This window comes from Garra rufa, chromosome 3 (assembly GCF_049309525.1).
Source record: "Garra rufa chromosome 3, GarRuf1.0, whole genome shotgun sequence".
NCBI lineage: Eukaryota > Metazoa > Chordata > Actinopteri > Cypriniformes > Cyprinidae > Garra > Garra rufa.
Window position 1 is genome coordinate 11,427,241 of NC_133363.1, and position 14,134 is coordinate 11,441,374.

Below are 14,134 nucleotides of genomic sequence, written 5' to 3' on the forward strand. Positions count from 1 at the left end.
CCCCGATAAAATATTTGTTATATAGGCTAAGCATCAACATTCACAAACCACTGTTATTCTTAACAGAATTAAGAGCAATCATGAGCTACTGTGTGTATCCAGAGCAGAATGCAAGCAGACAAAGCTAAAAGTTGACATCTCAGTTCATTTGCGATCTCATAAAGCTCTAACACAATGAATATTATGCACGATGAATCTTTCACAATGTCTACACTTCGTGTTTTAATTCGCGAGCACGCAATATTCAGCACTGTGCAAGAAGAATGTTTGAGCAGTGAGTGGATTCTAACTTAAACACCTGACTGCCTATTCTTGTGCTTACTGATAATAGCTGTAAGTTGTATACTAGTTGTTCTTGCTGCTTTTGTGCAATAGATGAATAACAATATTTTGCTTTTTAGATATTTCTATTTTGCGGGGATCCCGCGAATCATTTTATTTTCCCGCGTCCCGAACAGCCGCACTCGTCCATCAAGTTTTGTCCCGCGCCGCAGTCGGTTGCGTCGGGTCCCGCTATACTCCCGTAGGAGTGCAGGTCTCTACTGCATGTACTGAGCAAATAACGTTAACGCCATTTGGAAAAGATGAGCGGGAGCAGCGGCTCAACTTCCCAACAAAGTGTCTCTTAATGTAGGTTATCATCAGTGTTTTACTGATGTAAAATTGTTTACAGTGTGTTTGGATTCCTAAAAGTTTAAGATTTTAATAATATTTTATTATATAATTTTAATTGTTAATTTAATTTTATTTAAGATACTGTAGTTATTTTCTTAATTTGTCATGATAACTGACAACTTTATTTTAAAAAAGGCAACAATGTTTAAGAGGTTTTAAATAAACAGTAGAACAGTGTAGCATACTTTGTGATTATGCTTGGTCTTTCTTTGGTTCTGTTAAAACCACCATATCAAACCTGTAGCTCTTTTATGAAATAGTAGTAAATCGCATTTTAAATCGCAAATCGCAATTTTGATCAGAAAAATCGCAATTAGATTTTTTCTCCAAATCGTGCAGCCCTAATTTAAATGTGGTTTTTGTAAACGGTTTTCTCCGTAATACAAGTAGTTGCTTTTCGACAACTTTTAAACAACCTACAGCTTAATGAACTGTATATGAATTTGATTTTATTTATTTATTTATAATATTATGGCTGATGGCTTACTTTTTACGAAATAGGCATACCAAATGTTTCATAGTGGCAGAGACCCATTGATCAGACTGCAGCATGTTTGTTGTGTCACATTCACTAGTAGAACGGTGGGCTGGTGAGCTGAGGACGACACTACACTTCTCCAAACCCTTTCTGTTCCTTTTCTTCTCTGCCCCTTTTTCTTACATTCTTTTTTTCTCTGTTCGTCATCTGTTTTAGAATTTTACAAACAGGGATACAGAAAATACCTATTATGATATTACTTTATCAAAGGCGACCATGATTTAAGCAGATGTTTTAGATCTACACTACCCCTCAGTCTGTCTCTCTCTCTTTCTTTCTGTTTGTGTCTTCCTGTTGGTCTTTTGTCGCCGACATTAGGTTTGTCTCATCGTCTCACCTCTGTGTAATAATCTCTGTCTTTTCTCTTTTCACACTCTTCTGTAGCTGCGTGAAAATGCTCAACCTGTGGTGAGTCCCTCTCTCCAGTCCACATCAAACCCAAGGGGAGTGGACCAGCCTAGACTGTGGCCATATAGATCGCGCTTACACCAAGATCTACTAACATAGTTGTAGGCTAACATAGCTGTTCATGGTCTGTGAGTTTAAAACCACAAGAGGGAGGTCTGTTTGCTTAAAGTCTGCTTTTAGAGGCTGAAATACCCTAAAGTTGATTGGAGGTACGCTGAGAAGCCTTTAATAGCCTAAGCTTTAGCTTATTTAAAGAAACAAAATGATACAGTTGAGGTCAAAAGTTTGCACCCCCCTTTCAGAATCATTAAAAATGTTAATTATTTTTCCAAAATAAGAGGGATCATACAAAATGCATGTTATTGTTTGTTTAGTACTGACATGAATAACATTTTACATAAAAGATGTTTACATATAGTCCACAAGAAAAAATAATAGTTGACCCGGTTCAAAAGTTTACATCCCCTTGATTCTTAATACTGTGTTGATGCCTGAATGATCCACAGCTGTGAATTTTTGTTTAGTGATAGTTGTTCATCATGAGTCCCTTGTTTGTCTTGAACAGTTAAATTACCCGCTATTCTTCAGAAAAATCCTTCAGGTCCCACAAATTCTTTGGTTTTCCAGCATTTTTGTTTATTTGAACACCGTCCAACAATGACTGTATGATTTTGAGATCCATCTTTTTACACTGAGGACAACTGAAGGTCTCAGAAGGTTCAAACACTCCCTGATGCTCCAGAAGGAAACATGATGCATTGAGAGCCAGGGGTAAAAACTTTTTTTACATTTTTTTTTCTTTTTTTTTTTTTTTGCCTATTTATCATATTTTTTTTCATTTAGTACTGCCCTTCAGAGGTTACAGAATACAGTTACAAGTTTCCCAGAAGAAAAAAGTTCAATTCACCCTGATCTTCAAATTCAAAGAGTTTTCACCCCTGGCTCTTAATTAATTTTGTTTCCTTCTGGAGCATCAGTGAGCAATTGAAACTTTTGTAGTAGTTACATTACAGTAGTATTACTGTAATAGTCCCTCAGTTGTCCTCAGTGTGAAAAGATGGATCTCAAAATCACAAAGTCATTGTTAGAAAGAGTTTAAATACACAAAAATTCTGGAAAACCCAAGACTTTGTGGGACCTGAAGGATTTTTCAGAAGAACAGTGGGCAGTTTAATTGTTCTGGACAAACAAGGGACTTATGAACAACTTTCACTAAACAAAAAAACAGCTGTGGATCATTCAGGTAACAACACAGTATTAATAATCAATTTGTGAACTGGGTTAATTTTATAAATGTAACTATTTTCTTTTGTGGACTACATGTAAACATCATTTATGTGAAATATCTTATGCAGGTCAGTACTAAATAAACAATAACATTCATTTTGGTCAAATAATTAACATCTTTAGGGAGATGCAAACTTTTGACCACCCACCAGTAGAATGAGGATGTAAAGGTTAAACGCACATAGGCAGTTCCTTACAGAAGTATGCAGACTCTTAACTAAATCTCAGATTTTATACCACAACATCATTCAGTTGGTTTGATATGATTGGTTGACACATGAATTCAGATTGATTTTTTGCTATTGCACAGCCATGAAGTTGTGCCAGGTTTATTGACAGCAAGTTGCTTAGATGTTTTCACCCAAAATATTACATTTTAATTTCATATTAACACAAGTCCTTGACAGATTTTTATTATTTATTTATTTTATATGGTATTTGCCCAGCTATAAATACCTAAATCTTCAATTTTACTGGAGTAGCATATTTATTATTTTAAAGGAGAAGTTCACTTTCAGAACAAAAATTTACAGATAATGAACTAACCCCTTTGTCATCAAAGATGTTCATGTCTTTCTTTCTTCAGTCGTAAATAAATTGTTTTTTAAGGAAAAGGTTTTCTCCATATAGTGGACTTTTATGGTGCCCTGAGTTTTAACTTTCAAAATGCGGTTTAAATGCGGCTCCAAACGATCCTAAATGCGGCTGTAAAGGATCCCATCCAAGGAAGAAGGGTCTTATCTAGCGAAACAATTGTGTACTTTTTAACCTCAAATGCTCATCTTGTCTTGCTCTGCCTGAACTCTGTTTTTTTCTGGTTCATGACATGTTGAAAAACTCCCATCTCATTTTTTCCCTCAAGTTTAAAATCGTCCTACACCGCTGTTTTACCTTTTTTGTTAAGGGTGTTTGATCTTCTTTGCATGTTCACTTTGCAAACACTGGGTCGGTACTTCTGCAATGATGTAGGATGATTTTGAAATGATTTGTGAAGTTGAGGGAGAAAATAAGATTGAAGTTTTTTGACATACCCTAACTGTCTTTAACTGGAAAAGTTCAGGCAGAGCAAGCGGAGACGAGCTTTTCAGGTTAAAAGGTTTATAAATTGTAATTTTTAATTTATTTTCACTAGAAAAGGCCCTTCTTCAGCTGTGATCATTTACAACCACTTTTGGGATTGTTTAAAGCCACATTTAAACTGTATTTTTGAAATTCAAACTATATATACTATATATAGGAAATCCTGAAATGTTTTCCTCAAAAAACATAAGTTCTTTACAACTCAAGAAAGAAAGACAAGAACATTATCTTTTCACCCCCCCAAAGATATGTTCTTTGATGACAAAAGGGTGAGTACATTATCTGTAAATTTTTGTTCTGGAAGTGAACTTCTCCTTTAAGGATATTTTGCAGCATTAAACAGCGTTATATTTTATACCATGGTATTATAATGTCTTTGATGTGATTGGTCGACACCGTCAGAATTAATTCTGATTTAATCTTCAATTCTGATTCAAGTTGTTTGACGTTATTGACGGAATATTGCTTTACTTTTTATTTTTATTTTTTTTGGACATCCTAAAATGATCTGAACAGTGTTTCAGATTATTTAATTGTTTGCTTTATTAAATTACATTTTTTTAAATATATTTTTTACTATTGCTTACACTGATTTTTTCTTTTTTTTTTTCTTTTTTATAAATAAACCCCTAGCCCTATGTATTTAAATTTATTAAATTTATTTTCATTAAAAAAAAATATATATATATATAATTTCAATATAGTATTTAGTAAAAAGGCAGACTTGGTTAAGGATCTGCATATTTTTGTAGGACACCGTATATTCAGTATGACTTTTCATCAACAACCGCAGTGAACACAAACGATACAGCCAATGTCCACCTGCGACTGACCGTCAAGATTTACTGGCTGTTTAGCTGCATCCTTTAGAAACCTGTTTAGTGAAGTCTATCACTTTTCAATGTGTCAGTCTGGAGCTGTTCTCTTCCACTGCATGTGCCTTGTTTTTCCTGATCCATTCTGTCGTGTTGTTGCCGTTGAACATTTTGTTGTTGATGCTTTTAACGAAACTAAAATGTCTTTAAGTTTCCTGTTGATTAACTTCAACCAGTTACTGGCCATTTACATGTAGCATTTAGGTTGGTTCGAATATACTAATGCATCATTGACATCGCTGACAATATGTAGCGTAACCCACATACCTGCTTTATTTAGGCATTAATAGCTAGAAGGCAGATGCTTCATTAGGTTGGAAGAATCAGCTAATCGGCCGTCTTCGTTAACACCGCTAACCTAAAACTGTGTGTTCGTCCTCAGGTGCTGCTGTTTCTTCAAGAGGAAGAGGAAGAAGAACACTCAACGGCACAAATGAACCTCCGGCCTCTCCGTGCAGTCCGTTCCTTTGGTTGTTTTTAGAGCGTTCAAATAAAGAAATTTTACAAGACGACAACAGCGAGCCCTCCAAACGAGTGTGTGAAAACGAAGAGGCATGCACACGTTGTCTCTGTGGGGATTGTCTTTTTGTTTCGTTTTTTTGTTTCTTCCACATCTTAATTTAGGCAGCGATGGGCCCTCATCCTCGGACTGTCTCTAGGATCTTCACGCAAACCTAAGGATCTCAAAGCACTGGAACAGCACTGCACTTCATTTGCTGTTTTGCTTCTTTTTCGTTCACACCTCGTCCTTGGCGGTGGACGTGCCGGGGAGGAAGTCTCTGAATGTGCCCTCTCGTCCTCTTCCTCCACAGTTCTAGCCCTGCATGGAGGGAGGCAGGGAGAGTGACAAAGTCGCCCATGCTGGAGCTCGAACCGCAGACTTTTTCCTCCCCCTAGCACCCACTTCCACTCGAGACAAGACGGTGGCTTTTTTTATTTCACGTAACCCTTTTCGAAATGTTTGTTTGTGTATTTGTTGGCTGATTGTTGGTTCTCATGCTGCCAGGAAGTGGTCGAAGCCTTAGAATATGACTAGCAGATTTCTTCGTCGTATCTATCGGAGTGATTTAACGTACATGGGCAAAGCGCAAAAACAAATAACTGTCGTAATGATGCTAGCTGGCCTTTACACGTGAACTTTGTGAAAGTGTGACATAAGCAGCTGTTTCCAGTGGCGGCGATGTCCGTTCCACTGACTAGTATTTAAGCTGCTTGTTCTAAAGCACTCCTCCCACTTCAACCCACCAGCCAGTCATGCTGCTTTCTCCTCTTACGATATCGTATCGCTTTGACGTACAGCTGGCTGCTTTTCTATTGGCTGAGGTGGCCAGTAAGACTTTCCTTGCGCTTTTGTATCTTTCTGTCCATATAGTCCCTTATTACTCCCACGACCAGTTCCTAATAGATGTTGTTTTTTTATGCCTGAAAACTGCTAATTATTCAGGATGAGAATAACCGTTTCATGTGCCAGAGTGGCTTGGAAAACACCTCACATGTTCACATTAAGGCAGGCGTTTCCTTGTTTGAGTAGTAGTCATGAGGTGGAACCTGGGAGGACGCAGACTGACGGTAGTGACTGCCGCTGCGAAACATCTCGATTTAATGCCTTAACATTACTCTGCAGATTAGGACATGCCTTCATACTGACCTGATACATGTCTCATTCCCTTTAGGAAGACGAATCGGATTATGTGGCCGGTTTGTAAACGCTCTTGGGGTTGTATAGTGGCCATACGCGGATTCCGAGACGGGGCAGCCCTTGACCTCTTGCATGGATGAGGCAGTCCTTTCCTGAACGCAAACTGTAGGCAGGAATTGGGGTTATATGCGAAGCGATTACTGTAGTTCGGTTGTCTGCATTTATTATATATTTTTTTTTTTTTTACTTTTGAGAATCGCTGATCTCAGTCGTGATGTTGCCTTGCTCATTTTTTGGTTTCGCCCGTCACCCTTTCACAGCATTAAATCCATGCTTTTGTTTTGTGATCTTTCTAATGTATAGTAAATGTGAATTAATGTAAGATAAATTATATAACTATTATTTTATTTTATTTTGATCACCGTACAAACGTTGAGAGAGAAGCCATAGGAGTGTGTGACTGCACTAAAGTTTTCTTCGGCCCTTGTTTACTTCAGCCTGTGCATTGCTGTATTCAACTGACCTCTGAACTCGTCTTTCAGGGCTGTTTGAAGAATCTACCACGATGCCCGTTTTCTTGAGGGCCTACGGATGGCGTGCTTTGAATGTTCTTAGAAAATGAGCGTGTTGGACCAAATGGGCACAGATTCTTTATTAGCATGTTTCCACCTAGAGTAATCCATCCGTTTCAACTCGTTAATATATGTATATAATAGCTTGGTGAGCTCTCACTGACCCATCACCTGGTGGAACGATTTTCACCATCTAGGAACGGGTGTTGCGTTCAAATGCGAAGTCAGCCAATCGCTTTCACAAACGCGTATAAAACTTTCCATGTATTCCTGACGTGACGGTTATTTAATAGATATTGCTTATGCTTGTCCACAGTGATGCGAGTCACTTTGGGTCTAAATTATTCTGTGAAAAGTACTTGAATAATACTCTTGGAAATCAGCTGCATTTTATTTAACGTTCTTCTCTTAACGATATGTATTACGTGCCTCGCTAGAGTTTGGAAGACGGTTTAGTATTTCTGGATGTGCACTGCTTGCTATCGCCAGGTGCGTCTGGCTTTAAGGAGTATGTTTTTGCAGGATGTAACCCCTTAATTTTTGACTCTTCCAGTCAAAATGGAAGGCCTTGGCTTGTTACGGAGCCATTTGGAATTGTTCTATGGATTTAAGCAGAATGTGAAATCGCTTTGGATTAGTGGATGAAGCAGCCGATAGTGATTAAGGCGCCATCTGCTGGTTAAAAATGACTCGTCCATCCATGTAAAACACTACACTGAAATCACTAAATATGCTATTTGAAATAGTTGAGGGATGGCTAGAACAGACGTTATTACTGGAATTTTGGTTAATGCGATCATTATGACTACTGGCTCTCTTGTCAACCGCAAGGTGATTTGACTATTTCAGACCATGTTTTATTTCTAATTTTCTCTTTTTTTAAGATTGTACCATATGTTTTTGTACCTTTTTGTAGCTTTTGTTTTATTAAAAGTGGTGTTACAGCCTTCCAAGTCCATTTGAGGTATATTAATATACAGTTATTCCACAAAAGCGATTGATTGCCCCCCAAAGTCAAGTCATTCAGGAAGCATTCTGGGTCTTTTGGAGAGGCGTCCGTGGCGTGTACCATTCCATTTTCTTTTGAATTGCCTTTGCTTTTGTATCACGGTTCTGGTCACTTTACTGTGCTGCAGATTTCCATACAGAGAGGTAAATAGAGTTATTCTCCTAAAGTTGAAGTTAATGCAGATTTTATGTGCATGGCTTTTGAATCCGAAAGCAATGGAAACTACTTGTAAATGGGGCACTGAAGAACATTGTGGGCATGAAGTTGATACACTGTTATTCTGTGGCTGCATAATGCCTTAAACATGCTACTGCAAGTCTGACCCCTCTGTACGCTCGAGTTCAGCAGGTAAATGTCCACTGCGTACTATTTTGCCGCTGTATACTGTATTGCCCTTCCATTGTGTCTGCTACAGTCATAGCTTTTTTTCTCTCTGGAAAGTGTAATCATTCCTGTCTCAAGGTTTTAGTTAATGTGGGAACTTGTTGAACTTGTTTTTTTTTGTTTTTTTTTTAATGAACAGTCTGATCTGGTTAACTGCTCATTTTTAATGACCTCAGAATGATTATTACAAGAGTCTGGTAGGAAAGCACTGCAATATTTGAATTCTCTTTTTCACGTTTTTTGTAGTGTTTCTTTCAGTAAGGATGTTTCTGTACTTCGAACATATTAAAAACTAAATTGTACAGTACTGCAAGAGTCATTCTCTTGTTCTGGTCATACTTACAAAGATACTTTAAATTTCATTGTATTATGAATTTATTGTGTTGAAATATGAATGTCGCTTAAATGTATTTAAATGATTTTACTTTGTCAAGGGCTTCAACTGTGATGGACCCGTTTTGTTTTCTCCTCCTCTCTCTCTCTCTCTCTAAATATATTTTGTTTTTAAGTTGCAGAAAGATTAAGGCCTTAATCTTAATCTTATTTAAAATGCCTATTTTCCTGAGGAGTCATATAAAATTCCATACATAACCTTTCAAATTAAATTTTTATTCCCTCCACTCTTAAAGGGAAACTCAAGTTTGCACCCTTTTTTATGTAAAATAAAAGAAAATGTCTCTTAACCGCTGAGTGAGAGTGTGTCTGTCTTTTTTAGAGGTTATTTGAGTCCTAAAATATTGTGGCCTAGAAAAAAAATATTAAATTACCATTATGGTTTATGAGTACAACCTGTTTATAGCAGATTCCTAATTTTTACAAAATAATTACATGCAAACGAATACATTTTTAAATAGATTTTGTTCATGTTTTTAAGTTGTTTTGCTAATATTTATAGTGTGAGAGGAAAATCTTTTTGGGCTATTGTTACCAAATGAATTTTATTCTCATTACTTCGACATTATAGATCAAATATTGTAGCTGCCTTCCAACAAGGACATGCATGAAAAGTTATTTGTTAATTGTTAGAACTTGGAAGGCATACTGGCTTATAAAATCTCATAAATTCATATTTTTGTTTGTTTCCAATGAACCCGTTCAATATATAAATAGTACGATTTTTAATGTTTTTTTTTTTAAGAAATCTCTTCTGCTCACCAGACCTGCATTTATTTGATAAAAAGCAGCAAAAGCAGTACAATTCTGAAATATTTTACTATTTAAAATAACTGTTTTCTATTTGAATATATTTTAAAATGTAATTTATTCTTGTGATCAAAATCTGAATTTTCAGTATCATTACTTCAGTCTTCATTGTCACTTAATCCTTCAGAAATAATTAAAAAAATGCTGATTCACTGCTCAAAAAAAAATTATGTTGAGTAGATTTTTTTTTTTTCAGATTTCTTTGATAAATAGAAAGTTCAGAAGAACAGCATTTATCTTAAATCTAATTTTTTTGTAACATTATAAATGTCTTTATCATCACTTCTGACCGATTTAAAGCATCCTTGCTACATAAAAGTGTTAATTTGTATCGTTTATTTCCAAAAGAAAATTATACTGACTCCAAGCTTTTAAATGCTGTAGTGTATGTTACAGAAACTTTTTATTTTGGATAAATGCTGATCTTTGGATCTTTCTATTCATCAAAGAACTCTGAAAAAAATTACTCAACTGTTTTAAATATTGATAAAACTAATAATAATTATTATTAGTGGTAGAATTTTGTTAAGCAGCAAATCAGAATGATTTCTGAAGGACCATGTGACACTGAGGAGCTTTGATGACAGGAATAAATTGCATTTTAAAATATATTCGAATAGAAAGCAGCTATTTTAAATAGCAAAAATATTTCAGAATTTAACTGTTTTTTCTGTATTTATCAAAAAAAATATTAGGCTTGGTAAGCAGAATAGACTTTATTGAAAAAAGCGTTTCTCTTCTCATTCATAGCCGTTTCTCGTTCAGAGACTTTTATGTCATTTCCGGAAGAGCTTTATAAACTTCCGCTCCGGTGTCGTTTTATCCCTTTTCCTCTAGACCAACTAAATATGGTGGGTATGTTTCACAGTGAATCCCTTTCAATCCGCATCAATCCCGTGTTTTATCATCTCGTTAGGTTTTTAAAAGCACCAGAATGTTTTGCTAATATTCTCAGGATTCCTTTATACTAAGTATTTTGACATTTGGCAGCTGCAGTAATTTAGGATGTTGAAAAAACACGCCGCGTCGCCTGCCGCTGTTCAACAACTTTTGAATTTCCACGGAAACCGGTTCAGAGATTCAGAGAGACAATATCACGTTGAACTGTACAGCACTATTTTGATTTTTTGAATGTATGTAAAGAGCTTGCTATATAAGTGTCGCTTTTAACCCGCCGTTTTCGTGTGGTGATGAAAAGCCATAACGTTAGCTGTTAGCACCTAGTGCACGTCTTAAACTAGAACACGTGATGCTAGTTTCCGTGTTCTTACCGTGATTATGCTGTCGAAATTGCAAAGATGTCTAATGTTTTGTGACTGAGTTTAGTCTATGTGCTGACAGGGAGGTGTAAGAACCAAGACCGTGAAGAAAGCCGCTCGGGTGGTCATAGAGAAGTACTACACCCGGCTGGGCAATGACTTCCACATCAACAAGAGGGTATGCGAGGAAATCGCCATCATCCCCAGCAAAGCTCTGCGCAACAGGATCGCGGGGTGAGTAAAGGGCCATGCGAAATGAATGCAGTAATAAAAAAGATGCTCTTGTGGGCAGTTATGTAGGTGTAATTATTAATTACATTTATTTATTTCAAAAAATGTTTCTCTGCAGGTATGTAACTCATTTGATGAAGCGCATTCAGAGGGGACCTGTCAGAGGCATCTCCATCAAACTGCAGGAGGAGGAGAGAGAGAGAAGGGATAACTATGTCCCAGAGGTCAGTTCACACTTCATATTGATCAGTAGGTTCATACAGAAGGTACACACACAGATTCCAAAGACCTGCTGTTAGGAGTGAGTGATATTGACCAAAAAAAAAAAAAAAAATTATCTTCGATTGTGTTTGTACCTTGACTTGTTGAGGACTGCTGACTCCTTACAGGAGAAGTTCACATCCAGAACAAAAATTTACAGATAATGTTCTCACCCCTTTGTCATCCAAGATGTTCATATCTGTCTTCAGTCGTAAGAGGGAAACGTTTCAGATTTTTTTCTCCATATAGTGGACTTCTATGGTGCTCCGAGTTTGAATTTCCAAAATGCAGTTTAAATGCGGCTTCAAACGATCCCAAAAGCTGATGAAGAAGGATCTTATCTATCTTTTCGACATGCTCTAACTGTCTTGAACCAGAAAAAATGGTTCAGGCAGAGATAGACAAAATAAGCATTTGAGGTTAAAAATTATGTAAATTATTTATTAATTTAAAATAATGGATAGTTTTTAGTTTTGCTAGATAAAACCCTTCTTCCTCAGCTGGGATTCTTTACAACTGCATTTAGGAAGTTTAAACTCTGGGCACCATAGAAGGGAGAAAAGTTTATACTCAAAAGGCTATTTCTTTATGACTGAAGAAAGAAAGACATGGGGGGGGGGGGGGGTGGTTATGCTATCTGTGAATTCTTGTTCTGCAAGTGAACTTCTTTAAATCTTGCTTTTTCTTAATCTGTGTTGGTCAGTTCACATCACTGCCAAATTAATTCTTTAATTAAAGGGATAGTTCACCCACAAATCAAAATTGTCATTATTGAATCACTCCAAACCTGTAAGATGTTTGTTTCTCTTCAAAACACAAATGAAGATATTTTTGATAAAATCTGATAAATCCACGTTCAGTGCCAGCTCCTGCGCCAGCTGCACCACACGTATGTGTCATGGTACTCTCGTGAATGTGTCGAAGACTGACATGGAGAAGAAATGATTGTATGAAGCCTTTATATTTGTTTTCTTTGCACACAGAGTATTCTCATAGCTTCATAAAATTACGGTTGAACCACTGATGTCACGTGAGCAATGATATGCAAGTGCTATGACAATTCTCAGTTAGCCTAAGTGTTAATTATATCATAAATGAAGAAAAAAACTAATAAATGGAATAAATTATAGAGAAGTGTTTATATATATATATATATATATAATGAAAACAAGCAGTTAGAAAATGAATGGAGTGCAAGTCTTAAAGGGTCAAGTTTATTTATTTTTTTCTAAAAATGGAATTAGAATAGAGAGTGCTAGAGTTAGAGGGTCATGTATGTATTTTTAGTGTAGATATGCCACCTCAGTAAATTAGTCAAATATTAAATTAATGCCTATATAATGTTTTAATATAGGCTAAATTTATGAAATAAAAGTTAAAGCAGAAATAAAGTCAAACTTATTCAAACTCACTCACTTCCGCTCTCTCTTCCATCTTGTCGGTTCTTTGCGTCAAATTGTGGGACATCAGTGAGTGCATGTCGTCGTACACTTGAAATCAGAATGCATTGTGGGGGGGAAAAAGTAATGAACGAATGTAGGGAATTAAGTCAATTGCTCAGAATTCACTTAGAAAGCACTACAAAATGACTGACACCCGATATAGTCAACATTTGAAGTTTATGTATTTAATTCCCTAAGTTTTTCCTTAAGAGCTCAAAAATGAGACTGTTTTGTACCTGTAAACTCTTTGCTTACGTAGAACTAACAATTTGCTGCTTGATACGATTATGACATTTGGTATGTTGGGCATCTCACTAGTACTGTATTTAGTCCCTTATTTCATGTGCTTTTTTGCTCTGTTTCAGGTCTCTGCCTTGGATCAGGAGATTATTGAGGTTGATCCAGATACAAAGGAAATGCTGAAGACTTTCGTAAGTTGGATTTAAAAACTTTATACTGTGTTTGCGGTGCCGTAATGACTATACATTACAGCAGTGGTGCAATTCAACAGTTCTTAATGAGTAAATTGAGAAAACAGCTGTCAAATTGTCATTCCAGCATTGATATTCAGAAATTAATACACTTTCTGTCATTGCAGGACTTTGGCAACATCTCCAACTTGCAGGTCACCCAGCCAACTGTTGGAATGAACTTTAAGACACCCAGAGGCGTCTAGATGTGTAACTTTTTCAGAAGTCAATAAAGACTGTTAAAAAGAACATCCTTGTGTTTGAAATCATTTCTGATCAACTGGATGATCATTGTTCTCATGACACATTCATTTCGTAGCACTGCATGTTCACATTGTAATTAGGGTTGGGTATCGTTTGGGGTTTATTCGATACCGGTGCCAAACCGATACTTTTAAAAAAAGCCACAAAATGGTGGATGACACAAGAATATCTTTTTATTGGACAAAAAAGGTTCTTTAAAATAAAAAATGTATTAAAAGTTTAAAGTATACATTAATATACAAGTAAATACAAAACGCAACAATAAAATCTAAGCCACCTAACCCAACTACAATAATTTAACAGCTTCAAATTTCAGCAGTTCTTTTGCAGAAATATTACCATATTTGCCTTCTCTGGCAAAATACAACACCTCTCCTGACTTATTGCTTGTCCTGGTAAGACTCGGGCAGGGGGCAGGGTTGTGGCTAGAAGGGGTACAGCTCTGACCTGAAACTAACAATGAAATTAGTTGTTTTACCTAAAAGATTTTTTTTTTTTTTTTCATGTCTACACTTAGCCCTTACTATTATACATAAA

General features: G+C 36.3%; 2 protein-coding genes across 3 annotated transcripts in view; both read left to right on the plus strand.

The window, feature by feature from the left end:
- csnk1g1 (casein kinase 1, gamma 1) overlaps positions 1–9,150 on the plus strand; it is a 74,717-nt gene extending 65,567 nt beyond the window's left edge. Inside the window, exons 13-14 of one of the 2 annotated variants that reach the window (XM_073835695.1) lie at positions 1,598–1,621; positions 5,246–9,150. In XM_073835695.1, the coding sequence (XP_073691796.1) occupies positions 1,598–1,621; positions 5,246–5,300 (79 nt within the window). In that variant the 3' untranslated portion in view covers positions 5,301–9,150. The remainder of the gene's footprint in view (positions 1–1,597; positions 1,622–5,245) is intronic. The other variant, XM_073835696.1, reaches the window with a different exon arrangement.
- Positions 9,151–11,005: 1,855 nt separating this feature from the next.
- rps17 (ribosomal protein S17) lies at positions 11,006–13,582 on the plus strand. Its single transcript, XM_073836849.1, has 4 exons — positions 11,006–11,163; positions 11,279–11,384; positions 13,229–13,294; positions 13,462–13,582. Exons 2-4 carry the CDS (start codon positions 11,295–11,297, stop codon positions 13,537–13,539), a joined length of 234 nt encoding a protein of 77 aa, XP_073692950.1. The 5' UTR covers positions 11,006–11,163; positions 11,279–11,294; the 3' UTR covers positions 13,540–13,582.
- The last annotated feature ends 552 nt before the right edge of the window (positions 13,583–14,134 follow it).

Excerpts from the sequence above, each read along its gene's own strand:
- rps17 (XM_073836849.1), top strand. The coding sequence starts at position 11,295 with ATGAAGCGCATTCAGAGGGGACCTGTCAGAGGCATCTCCATCAAACTG. Across the intron at positions 11,385-13,228 it reads GGGATAACTATGTCCCAGAG|GTCTCTGCCTTGGATCAGGA; the intron begins GTCAGTTCACAC and ends GCTCTGTTTCAG. Across the intron at positions 13,295-13,461 it reads AGGAAATGCTGAAGACTTTC|GACTTTGGCAACATCTCCAA; the intron begins GTAAGTTGGATT and ends CTGTCATTGCAG.